Consider the following 15,243-nt stretch of genomic DNA (forward strand, 5'->3'; position numbering starts at 1 on the left):
GAGAAGGGGGGCGGCGGGGCTCCGCCGCCATTGGGCCCGGCCGGAGGGGGCGGGGCCAAGACCGGAAGCGGCCCTGGAGCAGCGCGTCGAAGGCGTCGGCGGGCCCGGCGGAGATTACCGGCGGCCATCATCGGCGCGCATCGGGGGTCATCCGCTGCCATCCGCGGTCATCCGTTGGAGGTGAGGTCTGCCGGCCCGCGGCGGCCGCTCCGCTGGACTCCGCGGGGTCCGGCCTTTCCCGCGGGCTGGGGATTTTCAAGCTGGCCGCCTCCTTCTCGCGGGGGGACGCCGGACATCCCACGGGTGGGAGGGTACCCCCGGCGGCGGCATGGATGGCGACCCCAAAAAGGAGAGGGGCTAAAGGATAATAATAAATAATAATCACTATGTGCCGAGCACTGTTCTAAGCGCTGGGGGGAGATACAAGGTCATCAGATGGTCCCCCGTGGGGCTCACCGTCATTCAATAGTATTTATTGAGCGCTTACTATGTGCAGAGCACTGTACTAAGCGCTTGGAATGAACAAGTGGGCAACAGATAGAGACAGTCCCTGCCTTTTGACGGGCTTACGGTCTAATCGGGGGAGACGGACAGACGAGAACGATGGCAATAAATAGAGTCAAGGGGAAGAACGTCTCGTAAAAACAATGGCAACTAAATTGCCACTAACAATGGCACCGTCTTCATCCCCATTTTCCAGATGTGATCACTGAGGCCCAGAGAAGTGAATAATAATAATGTTGGTATTTGTTAAGCGCTCACTATGTGCGGAGCACTGTTCTAAGCACTAGGGTAATAATAATGTTGGTGTTTGTTAAGCGCTTACTATGTGCGGAGCACTGTTCTAGGCGCTGGGGTAATAGTAATAATGTTGGTATTTGTCAAACGCTTACTATGTGCGGAGCACTGTTCTAAGCGCTGGGGGAGATACAGGGTCATCGGGTTGTCCCACGTGAGGCTCACAGTTAATCCCCATTTTGCAGATGAGGTCACAGAGGCACAGAGAATAATAATGTTGGTATTTGTTAAGCGCTTACTATGTGCCGAGCACAGTTCTAAGCGCTGGGGTAGATACAGGGTGATCAGGTTGTCCCAGGTGAGGCTCACAGTCTTCATCCCCATTTTACAGATGAGGTCACTGAGGCACAGAGAAGTGAAGTGACTTGCCCACAGTCATACAGCTGACAAGTGGCAGATCCAGGATTCGAACCCGTGACTGACTCCCAAGCCCAGGCTCTTTCCACTGAGCCACACTGCTTCTCTGCTTTGCATGTAGGGCTTAACAAATACCACCAATATTCATTATTATTATTAACAAAGAACAGACACATTCCCTGCAAGCTTACAGGGCGGAGGAGGAGACGGGTTTTCATTTCACTTTTACCACTTGCCTGCTGTGTGACCTTGGGCAAGTTAATGTCATGAGTTCAAATCCCGGCTCTGCCACTTGTCAGCTGTGTGACTGTGGGCAAGTCACTTCACTTCTCTGTGCCTCAGTGACCTCATCTGTAAAATGGGAATTAACTGTGAGCCCCACGTGGGACAACCTGATGACCCTGTATCTGCCCCAGCGCTTAGAACGGTGCTCGGCACATAGTAAGCGCTTAACAAATACCAACATTATTAATTCACTTCTCTAGGCCTCAGGTCCCTCATCTGTAAAAGGGGGATTACGACTGAGCCCCACGCGGGACGGGGACTTTATCCATCCCGATTGGCTTGTATTCACCCCGGTGTTTAGTACATTGTCACGTAGGAAGCGCCTAAGTACCACACTTGGAAAATACAAGTTGGCACACTCCCTCGGGTCTGGAGGTTTGCAGTGGCGGCTGGGGAGGCTGGGCGTCGAAGGGGATTTGGGAGCGAACTTTGTCACCTTGTTCTTGACAGGTTCTCAACTCGGTTCGGCCATGGCCGTGCCGGAGACCCGTCCCAATCACACCATCTACATCAACAACCTCAATGAGAAGATCAAGAAAGATGGTGAGTCGGTTGCTCTCCGAGGGGTCCCGAGGCCCGGGAACCAGCATGGCTTTGGAGGGAAGCGGTGTGGCCTAATGGAAAGAACCAGTATTGCCGAATTGTACTTTCCAAGCGCTTAGTACAGTGCTCTGCGCACAGTGAGCGCTCAATAAATACGATTGAACGAATGAATTCTCTGGGCCTCGGTTCCCTCATCTGGAAAATGGGGATTGAGACTGTGAACCCCGTGTGGGACAGGGACTGTGTCCAACCTGATCACCTTAATAATAATAATAATGATAATGATGGAATTTGTTAGCGCTTGCTGTGTGTGAAACACTGTTCTAAGCGCTGTGGGGGATACAAGGTGATCAGGTTGTCCCACGTGGGCCCACGTTCTTAATTCCCGTTTTACAGATGAAGTAACTGAGGCACAGAGAAGTTAAATGACCTGCCCAGAGTCACACAGCTGACAGGCGGCGGAGCCGGGATTAGAACCCGTGACCTCTGATTCCCAAGCCCTTGTTCTTTCCATTGAGCCGCGCTGTTTCTCTGGACCTTGGATCTGCTCCAGTGCTTGGCACATAATAAGTGCTTAGCAAGTACCAGAATTATTATTATCATTAAAGCGTTTGGGCCTGGGAGTCAGAGGACCTGGGTTCTAATCTCGTCCCCGCCATTTGTCTGCTGTGTGACCTTTCTCTGTGACTCAGTTCCCTCCTCTGTAAAATGGGGGTTAAGATTGAGTCCCTTGTGGGACATGGATTGGATCCAACCTGATTAGCTTATTTCTAACCCCGGCGTATAGTACAGTGCTTGGGTAGACAGTAAACTTGTGAGCAGAGAATGTCTATCACATTATACTCTCCCAAGCGCTTAGTGCAGTGCTCTGTGTGCAGTAATCGCTCAGTAAATGAAGCAGCTTGGCTCAGTGGAAAGAGCACGAGATTGGGAGTCAGAGGTCAAGCGTTCGAATCCCGGTTCTGCCACTTGTCAGCTGTGTGACTGTGGGCAAGTCACTTAACTTCTCTGTGCCTCAGTTACCTCGTCTGTAAAATGGGGATTAAGACTGTGAGCCTCATGTGGGACAACCTAATTACCCTGTATACCCCAGTGCTTAGAACATTGCACATAGTAAGTGCTTAATAAGTACCAACATTATTATTATTATTAAATACTATTGATTGGCTCGTGATAGACATTTAGCAAATTCCATAAAAAAAAAATAATCCGGGCCTAGATCTCCCTCCCTGAGGCTTGAGCAGCACCTCATTTCATTCAATCGTATTGAGCGCTTACTATGTGCAGAACACTGTACTAAGCGCTTGGAAAGTACAAAATGGTGGAAAGCACAATTCGGGAAGTACAAGCCTCCTAGCGAGTAGCGGCTCTCCATGTAGTCTGGCTACTGATATCGGGGTACGCTAGCTAGCTAGACCGATGATAATTGTGGTATTTAAGTGCTGGAGTAGATGCAAGATCATCAGGTCCCTCGTGGGGTTCATATTCTGAGTAGGAGGGAGAACAGGTATCGAATCCCCATTCTGCAGATGGGAGGAGCGAGGCGCAGAGAAGGGAAGTGACTTGACCAAGGTCGCAGAGCAGGTACGTGGCAGAGCCGGGATTAGATCCCGGGGCCTCGGCAGCATTTGGGGATTTTTAGTTCCAGATGTTGAGCTAATTAACCCCCATGCCTCTCCCTCCTCGTCGGCGGCTGAGGAAGACGCGGGGTTGGCGTCCCAAGCAAAGTCCCGTTTGCCTTACTTGAAAGAGCCGCTGGTGGCTTCCCGTAGGCATTCCCGGCTCCGGCCTGGGCAGGGATCCCGTAATTCCTTATGGTTTATAACTTCTGCCCCTAGCTTGCAAGCTCCTCGAGGGCGGGATCACGCGTTGGAGCTCTCAAACGTTGAGAACGGTGTTCCGCGTACAGTGGACGCTCCGTAAATACTACCGATCGATGCCGATGTTGCTGGTATCCTGGTTATGTTGTCCTTTCCTCATGGGGCCGCTTAACCAAATGACCCGACCCGCGATATTCGTCAAGTGCCAGCAGCTTGACTTAGCGGAACGAGCCCGGGCTTGGGAGTCCGAGGACGTGGGTTCTGATCCCGGCCCCGCCACTCGTCTCCTGGATGACGGTGGGCAAGTCACTTCACTTCTCGGTGCCTCAGTTACCTCGGCTGTAAAATGAAGATCGAAAGTGTGAGCCCCACGTGGGACAACCTGATTACGCTGTATCCACCCCAGCGCTTAGAGAAGTGCTTGGCACAAGTAAGTGTTTAACAACTAGCATCATTATTATTATTATTACTATTACACTGTATTAAGCAGTAGGGAGAGTACAAGAGGAGGCATGATTTCTCTCCTCCCCCCCGAAAAAAACAACAAACCACACACACGCGCAGAGAGAAAGGAGTTCTTCTAGAGTATTCAATCAATCCGTTGCATCTGAGTGCCCGGGTGAGTTCAGTACAACCGAGTTGGTAGGCGCATCCCTTTCCCGCAGTGAATTCACAGTCTAGACGTGGGGGAGACAGACAGCGATACAAATAAACGACAGATACGTGTGTGGCCGGGAGCGGGGAAGAGCAAAGGGAGCACATCAGGGTGACGCGGAAGAGGGGAGGAGGGCTTAATCAGGGCAGGCCTCCTTCCCGGAGGAGACTTCGAAGGGGAGGAGCGTAATTGTCTGTCGGATCTGAGGAGGGAGGGCATTCCGGGCCAGGGGCAGGACGTAGGCAAGAGGTTGGCGGCGAGATAGACGAGATCGAGGTACCGTGAGCCGGTTATCATTAGAGGAGCAAAGCGTGCGGGCCGGGTTGTCGTAAGAGAGCAGCGAGGTGAGGTAGGAGGGGGCAAGGTGAGTGAGTGCTTTAGAGTCCCAACCCTCCACCCAGATGGAAAAGGAAACGGCACCCATAGCCTGAGGTTTCCAGAAAACCTAGGGAAGACCTCCAGCTATAGGGGTGCCTTGGCCTCTGAGCCCCAGGGAGCCTGAAATTCTGCTCCTCTAGCCACAGCATCCTACTGATGGTTTGTATTTCGGGTGGTTGTCCTTTTAAATAATAATAAAATGCATTCATTCAGTGGTAGTTACTGAGCGCTTACTATGTGCAGAGCACTGTCCTAAGCGCTTGGAATGGACAGATCGGCAACAGATAGAGACAATCCCTGCCCGTCGACGGGCTCACGGGCTAATCGGGAGAGACGGACAGAAACAGTAGCAATAAATAGAATCAAGGGGGTGTACGTCTCATTAAAACAATAGCAATAAGTAGAATCAAGGGAACGTACGTCTTATTAACAAAATAAATAGGGTAATAAAAATGTATACGAATGAGTGGACGAGCACAGTCCTGAGGGGAAGGGAGGAGGGGGGCAGAGAGGCAGCAGAGGGAAAAGGGGATATATAATATATATATAATTATATATATGTTATATAATGTATAATATGATATATAAGCGCTTACCTTGTGCCGGACACTGTACTAAACCCAGAGATGGTTACCACCAAATTGGATCGGGCATGATCCCTTGTCCCACGTGGGGCTCACAGTCTCTCTCCCCATTGTACAGATGAGGTCACTGAGGGCCAGAGAAGTGAAGTGACTTGGGCAAGGTCACACAGCAGACACGTGGCAGAGCCAGGATCGCGACTCTCAGGCCCGGGCTCTGTCCGCTGCACCGTCCTGCTTAGTGTCGTGTAGCGTCATCACTCCTCGTGTGACCGGCTCCAGTCCTCCCGCTTCTGATGAAATTTTCAGACGCTCTTCTTCTCGAGGGTCAGGGACCATGACTCAGTCCCCGCATGTAGTAAACACTTAATGTTGTTAGAGCTATTCTTAGAGGGTGCCGGAGCCTTAAGGGAGGATGAGGTCTATTCTGTTGGTGCCTGAAACCCGTGGAAAACCCTCCTCCAGTTTCACGAGTCTGGGCGGGAAAGGACGCCTTTGCAAGTGTGTTTTGCCGAGCAGGGAGGAGAGGGAGGGTTATTAATCAGAACGGCATCGTGCCGGTGGTTAAGCACGATCAGTTCAGGCGCGGACTCCGTCCCCCGAGGGGCTCACGGGTTCCTCATCTGTCAGAAGGGGATTCAAAATCCGTTCTCCCTCCTACCCAGACGGGCCCAGAGAAGTCAAGCGATGTAACCGCGGTCATGCAGCGGGCAGGCGATGGAGCCGGAATTAGCCAGACGCTCTGTCCTTCACACTTCCTGTTTCCCCTTCTCCCCGCTCTTCCAGAGTTGAAGAAATCTCTGTACGCCATCTTCTCCCAGTTCGGCCAGATCCTGGACATCCTGGTGTCCCGGAGCCTGAAGATGCGGGGCCAGGCCTTTGTCATCTTCAAGGAAGTCAACAGCGCCACGAACGCCTTGCGCTCGATGCAGGGCTTCCCCTTCTACGATAAGCCCATGGTAAGTGGCCGGGCTGGGGAAAGATCGGAGGGGTCTGCACATTCCCACCGGCCTGGGGAATGTGTTCATGATGATGATGGTATTTAAGTATTTATGTGCCAAGCACTGTTCTAAGCCCTGGGGAGGGGATGCAAGATAATCAATTGTCCCATGTGGGGCTCAGAGTCTTCATCCCCATTTTACAGATGAAGAAAGTGAAGTTACTTGCCCAAAGTCACACAGCTGACAAGTGGCGGAGCCGGGATTAGAACCCATGACCTCTGGCTCCCAATCCCGTGCTCTTTCCACTGAGCCACGCTGCTTCATTTAAACTCTTGCCGCTGCCCCTTTTCCCCCCGGGGTACAGGAGAAGGTCTGGGGGCTGGTCTCCCCTGGCTTCTCCCTCTGATCCTTCCCTTGAAGGGTCACCTGGCGACTTAGGGGAGGGGGCGAGGAGACCCCCACCAGGCTGGACTGAGGACCTTTGGGTCGTGCGGACTTCTCGTCCGAACCAAGGTTCGGCCCCCTCTACTGTAAGCCTGTTGTGGGCGAGGAAATGTGTCTGTCCTGTTGTTATGGCATCCTCTCCTAAGCGTTGAGTCCAGTGCTCCGCACGCAGTAAGCACTCAGTAAATACGATGGACTGACGGTTGGTTCGGGTGGCGCTGGCTGGGTGGGATGGGGTCCCGGCCGTGGTTCCAGGCATCCCCCGAGGCCCGCTCCGCCCGCGGGCCAACCGGCGAGGAGGGGCCGGGAGGCCGGGCAGGTGTCGACCTGTTCCCTTCGCCCGCAGAGGATCCAGTACGCCAAGTCGGACTCGGACATCATCTCCAAGATGAAGGGCACGTACGTGGAGCGGGACCGCAAGCGGGAGAAGCGGAAGCCCAAGAGCCAGGAGGCTCCGGCCACCAAGAAGGCGGCGGCCGGGGCGGCTACCCCCGTGGTGCCCGCCGTGCAGGGACCCGTCCCGGTGAGTGCCTCCCTGCCATCCCCGCCCCGGGCAGGCGAGACCCCGCTCGGGATCCGCGCGTGCGTGTCCGCGTCTGCCCCGTCGCGGTCGCACCCCATTCTTCCCCTCCTGCCCTGCCTCCGGGGGAAGGGAGATGGTGCCAGGATCCCCCTCCCTTCCGATGACTTTTCCGCCCCGAGAGCTGGGGGGGCGGAGCCCACTGGATGGGGCTGAGGCCAGGTGGAGATCGCGAAGCCCTGGCATGGCAAGAGGGGCAACTGAATCTCTCTCCTCCCTCCCCCACCGCCTCTCTTCTCTGCGCGCAGGGGATGCCCCCCATGAGCCAGGCCCCTCGCATGATGCATCACCTGCCAGGCCAGCCACCGTACATGCCGCCTCCGGGCATGATCCCGCCCCCTGGCATGACCCCCGGCCAGATCCCCCCAGGAGCCATGCCCCCGCAGCAGATGATGGCCGGCCAGATGCCGCCTGCCCAGCCGGTGAGTACCCTCTCCCCGCGTCCCTCGGGCGGCGGGGGCGGCGGTGGCCGGGTTGGCGGCGGAGGGCGCGGCCGGGGCTGCCCTCACCCCCGCCCCTCTTTGTTCCCAGCTGTCGGAGAACCCGCCCAACCACATCCTCTTCCTCACCAACCTACCCGAGGAGACCAACGAGCTCATGCTGTCCATGCTGTTCAACCAGTGAGTCCTCCGTCCCCCCCCCCCCCCCGCTCTGTGGGTCGCGGCGGGTTGGGGTCGGGGGGAAACGGGGACGAGCACCCCGGGTCAGCTTGTGGCTGCCGTCGAGACGCCCCCTCACCCGGCCTCCCCTCCGCCCCGTCCAGGTTCCCCGGCTTCAAGGAAGTCCGCCTGGTCCCCGGCCGCCACGACATCGCCTTCGTGGAGTTTGACAACGAGGTGCAGGCCGGGGCCGCTCGGGACGCCCTGCAGGGCTTCAAGATCACCCAGAACAATGCCATGAAGATCTCTTTCGCCAAGAAATAGTCCTTCCCTCCCTCCCTCCTTCCCCCACCTCCTCCCCCCTTCCTGGCCTGCCCCCCATCCTCAGCTTGGGGCCACCAGACCCCGAAGGTAAGTCCCATCTGGGGGTGGGGGCCAGGCCTCGAGTGTCCCCTCTTCCCTCCCCTCTTGCCTCTGTAACTCCCGGTGGTTTGGGGGTGGGGGTTCTTTGGTGTGTGTGAGTGGGTGCGTGCCGTGCGTGGATGTGCGCTGCCGGTCCCCAGCCTTGTACCCAGGGTCTGCGTGGCAGGCATTGCACCTGGGGCTGAGGAGCCTAATAAAATGTCCGTCGTCGTCTCCCCCGCTGTGTCTCCTTGAGGCGTCGGGCCTCCCCCCGCCGCCCGCCGCCCTCCCAGGTTCGGGGGAGGATCCTGGCCCGGACCCTTGGAGCGGCCCACGGGGCGGAAGTCCGCAGCAGACCCGGCCGCTGCGGGCGGAGGGCGAAGCCAGGCTGAGGCTTGATTCCGCTTCCTCGACCGGCCCGGGCCTTCCCTCCTGCCCCATCCTCGCTCCTCGCCGCCGCGTCGGCTCGGTCGAACCCAACTCCGGCCCCCTCTCATTTAGCCACCGGGGACCCTTTCTCTGACACCCCCACCCCCCGTCTTCATCGCTCACCCAGACCCTCTCTCTTGGCAGTTGGAGGAGGGGGAGGGTGGCCGGCGTCGAGGGGGCTTTGAGAGAGCTCGGAGGTCATCGAGCCACCATTTTGGGATACCCAGGTCTTCTCGGAGACCTGGGCCGAGCACACCTGGACCTCTAGCCTTGAAAGCCGCGGGGGCCGCCGTCCTCGTTTTCGTCCGGATCGCGGGCGACGGTCTCGCCGCTCCGGCCGGGACTTCTTTTTGCCCCCCGTCTCGGAACCTCGTCCTGGCTTGGCGTGAGCTGGGTGAGGCCTGCCAGGCGCTGACCCGTTTTGCGGTCCGGATAAGAGCGGGCCTAACCCGGCCAGATAGACGGAAACACACGGTGGCGTGTGCAGGCTGATTACCCCGCGGCATTCTGGAATTTGGAGTCCAACAAAGGCCAGCCTTAGTCCTCATCACTTGAGCCCCTGTGGTGCCGAGGACTTGGGATCGTACGACAAGTGGGAGAAAGAATACTGCCGTCAAGGATAGAACACGGGCCTTGGGAGTCAGAAAGTTAGGGGTTTTAATCCCGGTTCTGCCGCTGCTGTGTGACCTGAGGGCAAGTCACTTCTCTGGTCTCAGTTACCTCATCTGGAAAATGGGGATTGAGACTGTGGGGTCTGTGTCCAACCCGATTCGCTTGTATTCGCCCCGGTGCCTGGCACACGGTAAGCGCTTAACGAACATCATAATTATTAAAAAGAGAAGAACGGCTGGAGAAGGGGATGAAGGGCATCTCAGTTGGGGGGGGGGGGAGGATGTCGGGGTTCAGCCTAAGCCTCCAACTGGGGGCCTCTCACTTTCTGTTTCCTGGCTGGAGAAGTCCCAGTGTGCTTCCACTTCAAATCCTCTACAGCCCTGCTTGCGTGGGGCGGGTCTGTGTCCCGCGGACGAGTGGGGCTGGGGGCGGTGCAGCGGAAAGGCGGCGGGGAATCCTCCCCTTGGCCGGGAAAGAGGTCGTCGAGCATGGAGGGGACTTACTGAGTGCTCGCTCTGGGCAGGGCGCCCCACTGAACCCTCGAGTGAGTAGACACAGTCACTGCAGGAGCCCCCAATCCACCTAGGGAGCCCTGACGAATCGGTTAATCCCCGTAGCGGGTGGCCAGGTCGCTTCGGCCTTCTCCTTAAACACCCTCTGCCATCTGCTTTACCAAACGGACGGAACACGGCCCTGCGAGTCTGAAGGTCGTGGGTTCTAATCCCCGCTCCACCGCTTGTCTGCAGTGTGATGTTGGGCAAATCCCTTGACTGTGCCTCAGTTACCTCAGCTGGAAAATGGGGATTGAGGCAGCCCTACGTGGGACAGGGTCTGCGTCCAGCTGATGTGTTTCTGTTCACCCCAGCTCTTAGTACCGTTTCTGGCACGGTAAGCTTTTAACAATTACCAGAATTATTTCCCCTCCCTCTCTGGCCCATTCTCTTGGCTATGGGAAGGAGAAGAGGGAGAGGGTGGCTAATCGGGGTGGCCCTACCCAATCCTACCACAGTCAATTCATCCCCCATTTAGGGAACGTAGTGGGCTGTATGTCCCCCTTAGGGCTTCACCGAATGAACGAACAAACCGCAGGGCTTTCAGCGGGGAGGGATCGGCCTCCCCCCAGAAGACGAAAGGACTCCAGATCTGGTCCTCTCCACGATCAGTCATTCGACTCCTGGTATTCGGTGCTAACTGCAAGCAGAGGACAATTCTAAGTGCTCGGGAAGTGACAGGGAAGTCGGTTGACGACATCCATCAGGAAGCGGTCACACCAGGAACGAGCCAACCTCTAATCCTTAGTGCCAGGGCCGGGTTGGTGACACCGGGGCGAGGACCAGCAGAACCTGTGCCCTTAGGCAGGGGGAGGAGGGCAGAGCGGTGTAGTGAGTACCCTTCCCTCCCATCCTGGCCTAATGATGGTGGTATTTAAGTGCTTACTAGGTGCCAGGCCCTGTTCGAAGCACTGGGGTAGATACAAGATAATCAAGTTGGACACAGTCCCTGACCCACATAAGGGCTCGCGGTCTTTAATCCCCATTTTACAGATATAGGGAAGGGAAGTGACCGCTCAAGGTCACCCGGCAGGCAAGTGACGGAGCGGTGATTAGAACCCAGATCCTTCCGACTCCCAGGCCCGGGTTCTATCCAACTGGGCCAAGCTGCTTCTCCGGAGCTCGGACTTGGAGATCCCCCTGCTCTGGGCCAACCTGGGTAGGGCAGGGCCCCGGGAGGGTGCGGCGTCTTCCTGCCCCGAGAGCTGCCCGTCAGAGGGTGCGGCGGCAGGCCAGCGCCGAAGAGACGGGCCCTCTACGGTGGAGGAAGCGGCTGCAGCGGGATGAGGAGGTTGCCCCGGCCCCCAGGGGCTCCCGTTAGCCCCTTTCTATTACAACCCAGCCCTCACACTTCACTCCTCTAATGCCAACCCACTCGCTGTGCCCAAAATTCACCTTTCTCGCCTCTCATCCTCCCCCACGTTCTGCCTCTGGCCTGGAACTTCCTCCCCCTTCACATCAGACAGACCACCACTCTTCCCACCTTCAAAGCCTAGCTAAAATTACGTCCCCCAAAGGCCTTCCCTGACCAAGCCCCTTCCTTTTCTTTGCTGGTTTTAATCACTTCCTATGCACCAGGCACTGTACTAAGAGCTGGGGTAATAATAATAATAAATAATAACGTTGGTATTTGTTAAGCGCTTACTAGGTGCCGAGCACCGTTCTAAGCGCTGGGGAATCGGGTTGTCCCACGTGGGGCTCACAGTCCCCATATTACAGATGAGGTAACTGAGGCACCGAGAAGTGAAGTGACTTGCCCAAAGTCACACAGCTGACAGGTGGCGGAGCTGGGATTCGAACCCATGACCCGTGACTCCCAAGCCCGGGCTCTTTCCACTGAGCCATGCTGCTTCTCTGTAGGGACAGATAGGTAGGTACAGATTAATCAGGTTGGACACAGTCCCTGTCCCACGTAGGGTTCACGGCCTTTAATCTCGATTTTAGAGATGAGGGAACTGAGAAGTGAAGTGAGTTGCCCAAGGTCACACAGCAGACAAGTGGCGGAGCTGGGATTAGAACCCATGACCTTCTGACTCCCAGGCCTGTGCTTTATCCACTAGGCTACACCGCTTCCAGAGAAGCAGCATGGCTCAGTGGAAAGAGCACGGGCTTTGGAGTCAGGGCTCGTGAGTTCGAATCCCAGCTCTGCCACCTGTCGGCTGTGTGACTGTGGGCAAGTCACTTAACTTCTCTGTGCCTCAGTTCCCTCATCTGTAAAATGGGGATTAAGACTGTGAGCCCCACGTGGGACGACCTGACTCCCCTATGTCTACCCCAGCGCTTAGAACAGTGCTCGGCACATAGTAAGCGCTTAACAAATACCAACATTATTATTATTATTATTATTATTCCATAGGGGCTCTCCACTGTAAAAAGGGGATTAAGACTGTGAGCCCCACTCGGGACAACCTCATCACCTTGTATCCCCCCCAGCGCTTAGAACAGTGCTTGGCACATAGTAAGCGCTTAACAAATACCATCATTATCATTATTTTTCCTCCTCCCTCCCACCTACGTCACCTGAATCCGTCCTCTTTAAACACTTGCTATTCAATCCACCCCCCAGGTCCGCAGCACTTGTGTTCATATGCGTGATTTATTTTACTATTATTATGGTATTTGTTAAGCGCTTACTCTGTGCCAAGCACTGTACTAAACGCTGGGTGGATCCAAGCAAATCGGGTCGGATGCAGTCCCACGTGGGGCTCCCGGTCTCAATCCCCATTTTACAGATGCGGCAACTGAGGCACGGAGAAGCGAAGTGATTTTAACGTCCGTCTTCCCTCCCAGACTGTAAATTCCTCGTGGGCAGATAACAGATCTATCAACTCTGTTGCTCTGTCCCGAGTACAGTGCTCTGCACACAGTAGGCAGTCAATAAATACCACTGATTAATCGATCATTCCCCAGCCGGGAGGATGAGGAGGCAGGGGTGGCGTGAAGAGGTCTCAGCTTTCAGAATTACGGAAGGCGGCGGCTGCCGCTCCGACCGATGGATCCATCGATCGGTGGCATTTATTGAGCACTTACTGTGCCGGGCACTGTACTGGGCACTGGGGAATGCAGAGTAGAGTTGACGGATCGGTTCGCTTGCAGTCTAGAGGCCGGGACAGACTGATGAACTCCCCCTCTGGACTGTAAGCTCGTTGTGGACAGGGAATGTGTCTTTATATGAGAAGCAGCGTGGCTCAGTGGAAAGAGCGTGGGCTCTGGAGTCAGAGGTCATGGGTTCGAATCCCCGCTCAGCCACTCGTCAGCTGTGTGACTTTGGGCAAGTCACTTCACTTCTCGGGGCCTCAGTGACCTCATCTGTAAAATGGGGATGAAGACTGTGAGCCCCACGTGGGACAACCTGATTCCCCCTGTGTCTACCCCAGCGCTTAGGACAGTGCTCGGCACCTAGTAAGCGCTTAACAAATACCAACATTATTATTATTATTATACTGTACTCTCCGAAGCCCTTACCACAGTGCTCTGCACTCAGTAAGCGCTCAGTAAATACAGTTGACTGACTGATGAACTCTGTCTGAGCCATGAAGAAACAATCAGTCGATGGTATTTATTGAGCACTTCCTATGTGCAGAGCACTGTACATCGCTTCTCATTCATTCGATTATATTTATTGAGCGCTTAGCTCGTCCCCTCGGCTCTTCCTCATTCGCAGGTTGGGAACCCCTTGAGGGCCAGCGCCGGGTCTAATTTTCACCCGTGTATTTTTTCCCGCACTTAATAGGGGCTTGGACAAGCAGCGTGGCCTCGTGCGGGCCCGGGAGTCAGAAGGAGCTACGTTCTAATCCCGGCTCGGCCTTTTGCTATGTGACCTCGGGTAAGTCGCTTCACTTCTCTGGTCCTCAGTTCCCTCATCTGTAAAACGGGGATTAAAGACGGCGAGCCCCACGTGGGCCGTGGACTGGGTCCAGCCTGATTAGTTTGAACCTACCTCAGCACCCAGTACAGTGCCTGGCACCTAGTAAGCGCTTAATAAATACAAGAAAAAGAAAGTCACCACTTTTACAACTCGGGCCGGTGGCTCGGGTCAGCGGCGAGCCAGGTGGATGATGGGGCGGGTGGGCTCCCGGCGGTGGTCTTCCCTTTCCCCGGCCCCTGCCCCCACCCTCAGCCCGAGCCACCCCTCTCCCTCCGCCGAGGGCCCCTCCGCGCAGGAAATGCTCCGCATAATTTCGGCTCCCTCCCTGGACCTGGCCGGACGCTCTTCTGGTTGTGGGGTCCGCGGCGAGGCCGGGAAGCCAGGCGGGAGGGTAAAATTGGGATCTGGGCAGCCGGGCCCCTCCTTCCCCACCCTCCCCCGCCCCCCGTGAGGGGACGCGGACGCCGGGCCCACCTCGGCAAGGAGAGGTCTAGGGTCACCTCCCCTTAAAAGGGATGGGGGCACCTCATTCATTGATTCATTCGTTCATTCAGTAGTATTTATTGAGCGCTTACCATGTGCGAAGCAGCGTACTAAGTGCCTGGAATGTACAATCCAGCAACAGATAGAGACCATCCCTGCCCGATGACGGGCTCGCGGTCTAAATGGGGGAGACAGCAAAGCAGCCAACACCCAAGCGGGCTAGTTACCATGCAAAGTCCTTGGGCCCGCACGACGTCGGTAGCCCGCTGGCCCTGCTCTCCTTCGTCCGTCGGGTCCGGGGCTTGAAGGCGTCCGGCGGCCGAACGAGACGGGGCCGGGGGCTTCCCCGTCCCCCCCCATGAGAAGCGGCGTGGCTTAGCGGGAAGAACCCGGGTTTGGGAGTCGGAGGATGTGGGCTCTAATCCCGGCTCCGCCACTCGTCTGCCGTGTGACCTTGGGCAAGCCGCTTCACTTCTCTGGGCCTAAATGACCTCATCTCTAAGATGGGGATCAAGACCGTGAGGCCCCACGTGGGTCGGGGACCGTGTCCGACCTGATTACCTCGTATTCACCCCAGCGCTCAGAACGGTGCTCGGCACGTAGTAAGCGCTTTACAAATACCATCGTCGTTATTAGTTTTATCCTCTCCGAGGCCCGGCCGGGCGGTCAGGGAACCCGGAGGTCCGTGACTCCCTGGCCATCCCTTCCCGGTCTTCGGCGGCTTGGCCCCCCCTAGTTATTTCTATCGACGTCTCCCCGTCTAAGATTGTAAGCTCGTTGTGGGCAGGGAATGTGTCTGTCTATTGTACTCTCCCATGCGCTTACTACATAAGTACTCAATAATTAGATCGACTGACTGACATCTCTTGGCAGGCCGCGGAAGACCCCTCCGTGCTCCTGCCCCTTCTGCCCGAGAA

At 56.2% G+C, this 15,243-nt stretch overlaps 1 protein-coding gene across 1 annotated transcript; it reads left to right on the forward strand.

Annotated features, from left to right (window-relative positions):
• The first annotated feature begins 73 nt into the window (after positions 1-73).
• Positions 74-8,620, forward strand: SNRPA (small nuclear ribonucleoprotein polypeptide A). Its single transcript, XM_029064365.2, has 7 exons — positions 74-180; positions 1,891-1,983; positions 6,204-6,376; positions 7,149-7,325; positions 7,631-7,804; positions 7,914-8,002; positions 8,146-8,620. The coding sequence occupies exons 2-7, from the start codon at positions 1,911-1,913 to the stop codon at positions 8,303-8,305; spliced, it is 846 nt and encodes a 281-aa protein (XP_028920198.1). The 5' UTR covers positions 74-180; positions 1,891-1,910; the 3' UTR covers positions 8,306-8,620.
• Positions 8,621-15,243: the final 6,623 nt, after the last annotated feature.

The sequence above is a fragment of the Ornithorhynchus anatinus genome, chromosome 5 (genome assembly GCF_004115215.2).
Source record: "Ornithorhynchus anatinus isolate Pmale09 chromosome 5, mOrnAna1.pri.v4, whole genome shotgun sequence".
Taxonomy (NCBI): domain Eukaryota; kingdom Metazoa; phylum Chordata; class Mammalia; order Monotremata; family Ornithorhynchidae; genus Ornithorhynchus; species Ornithorhynchus anatinus.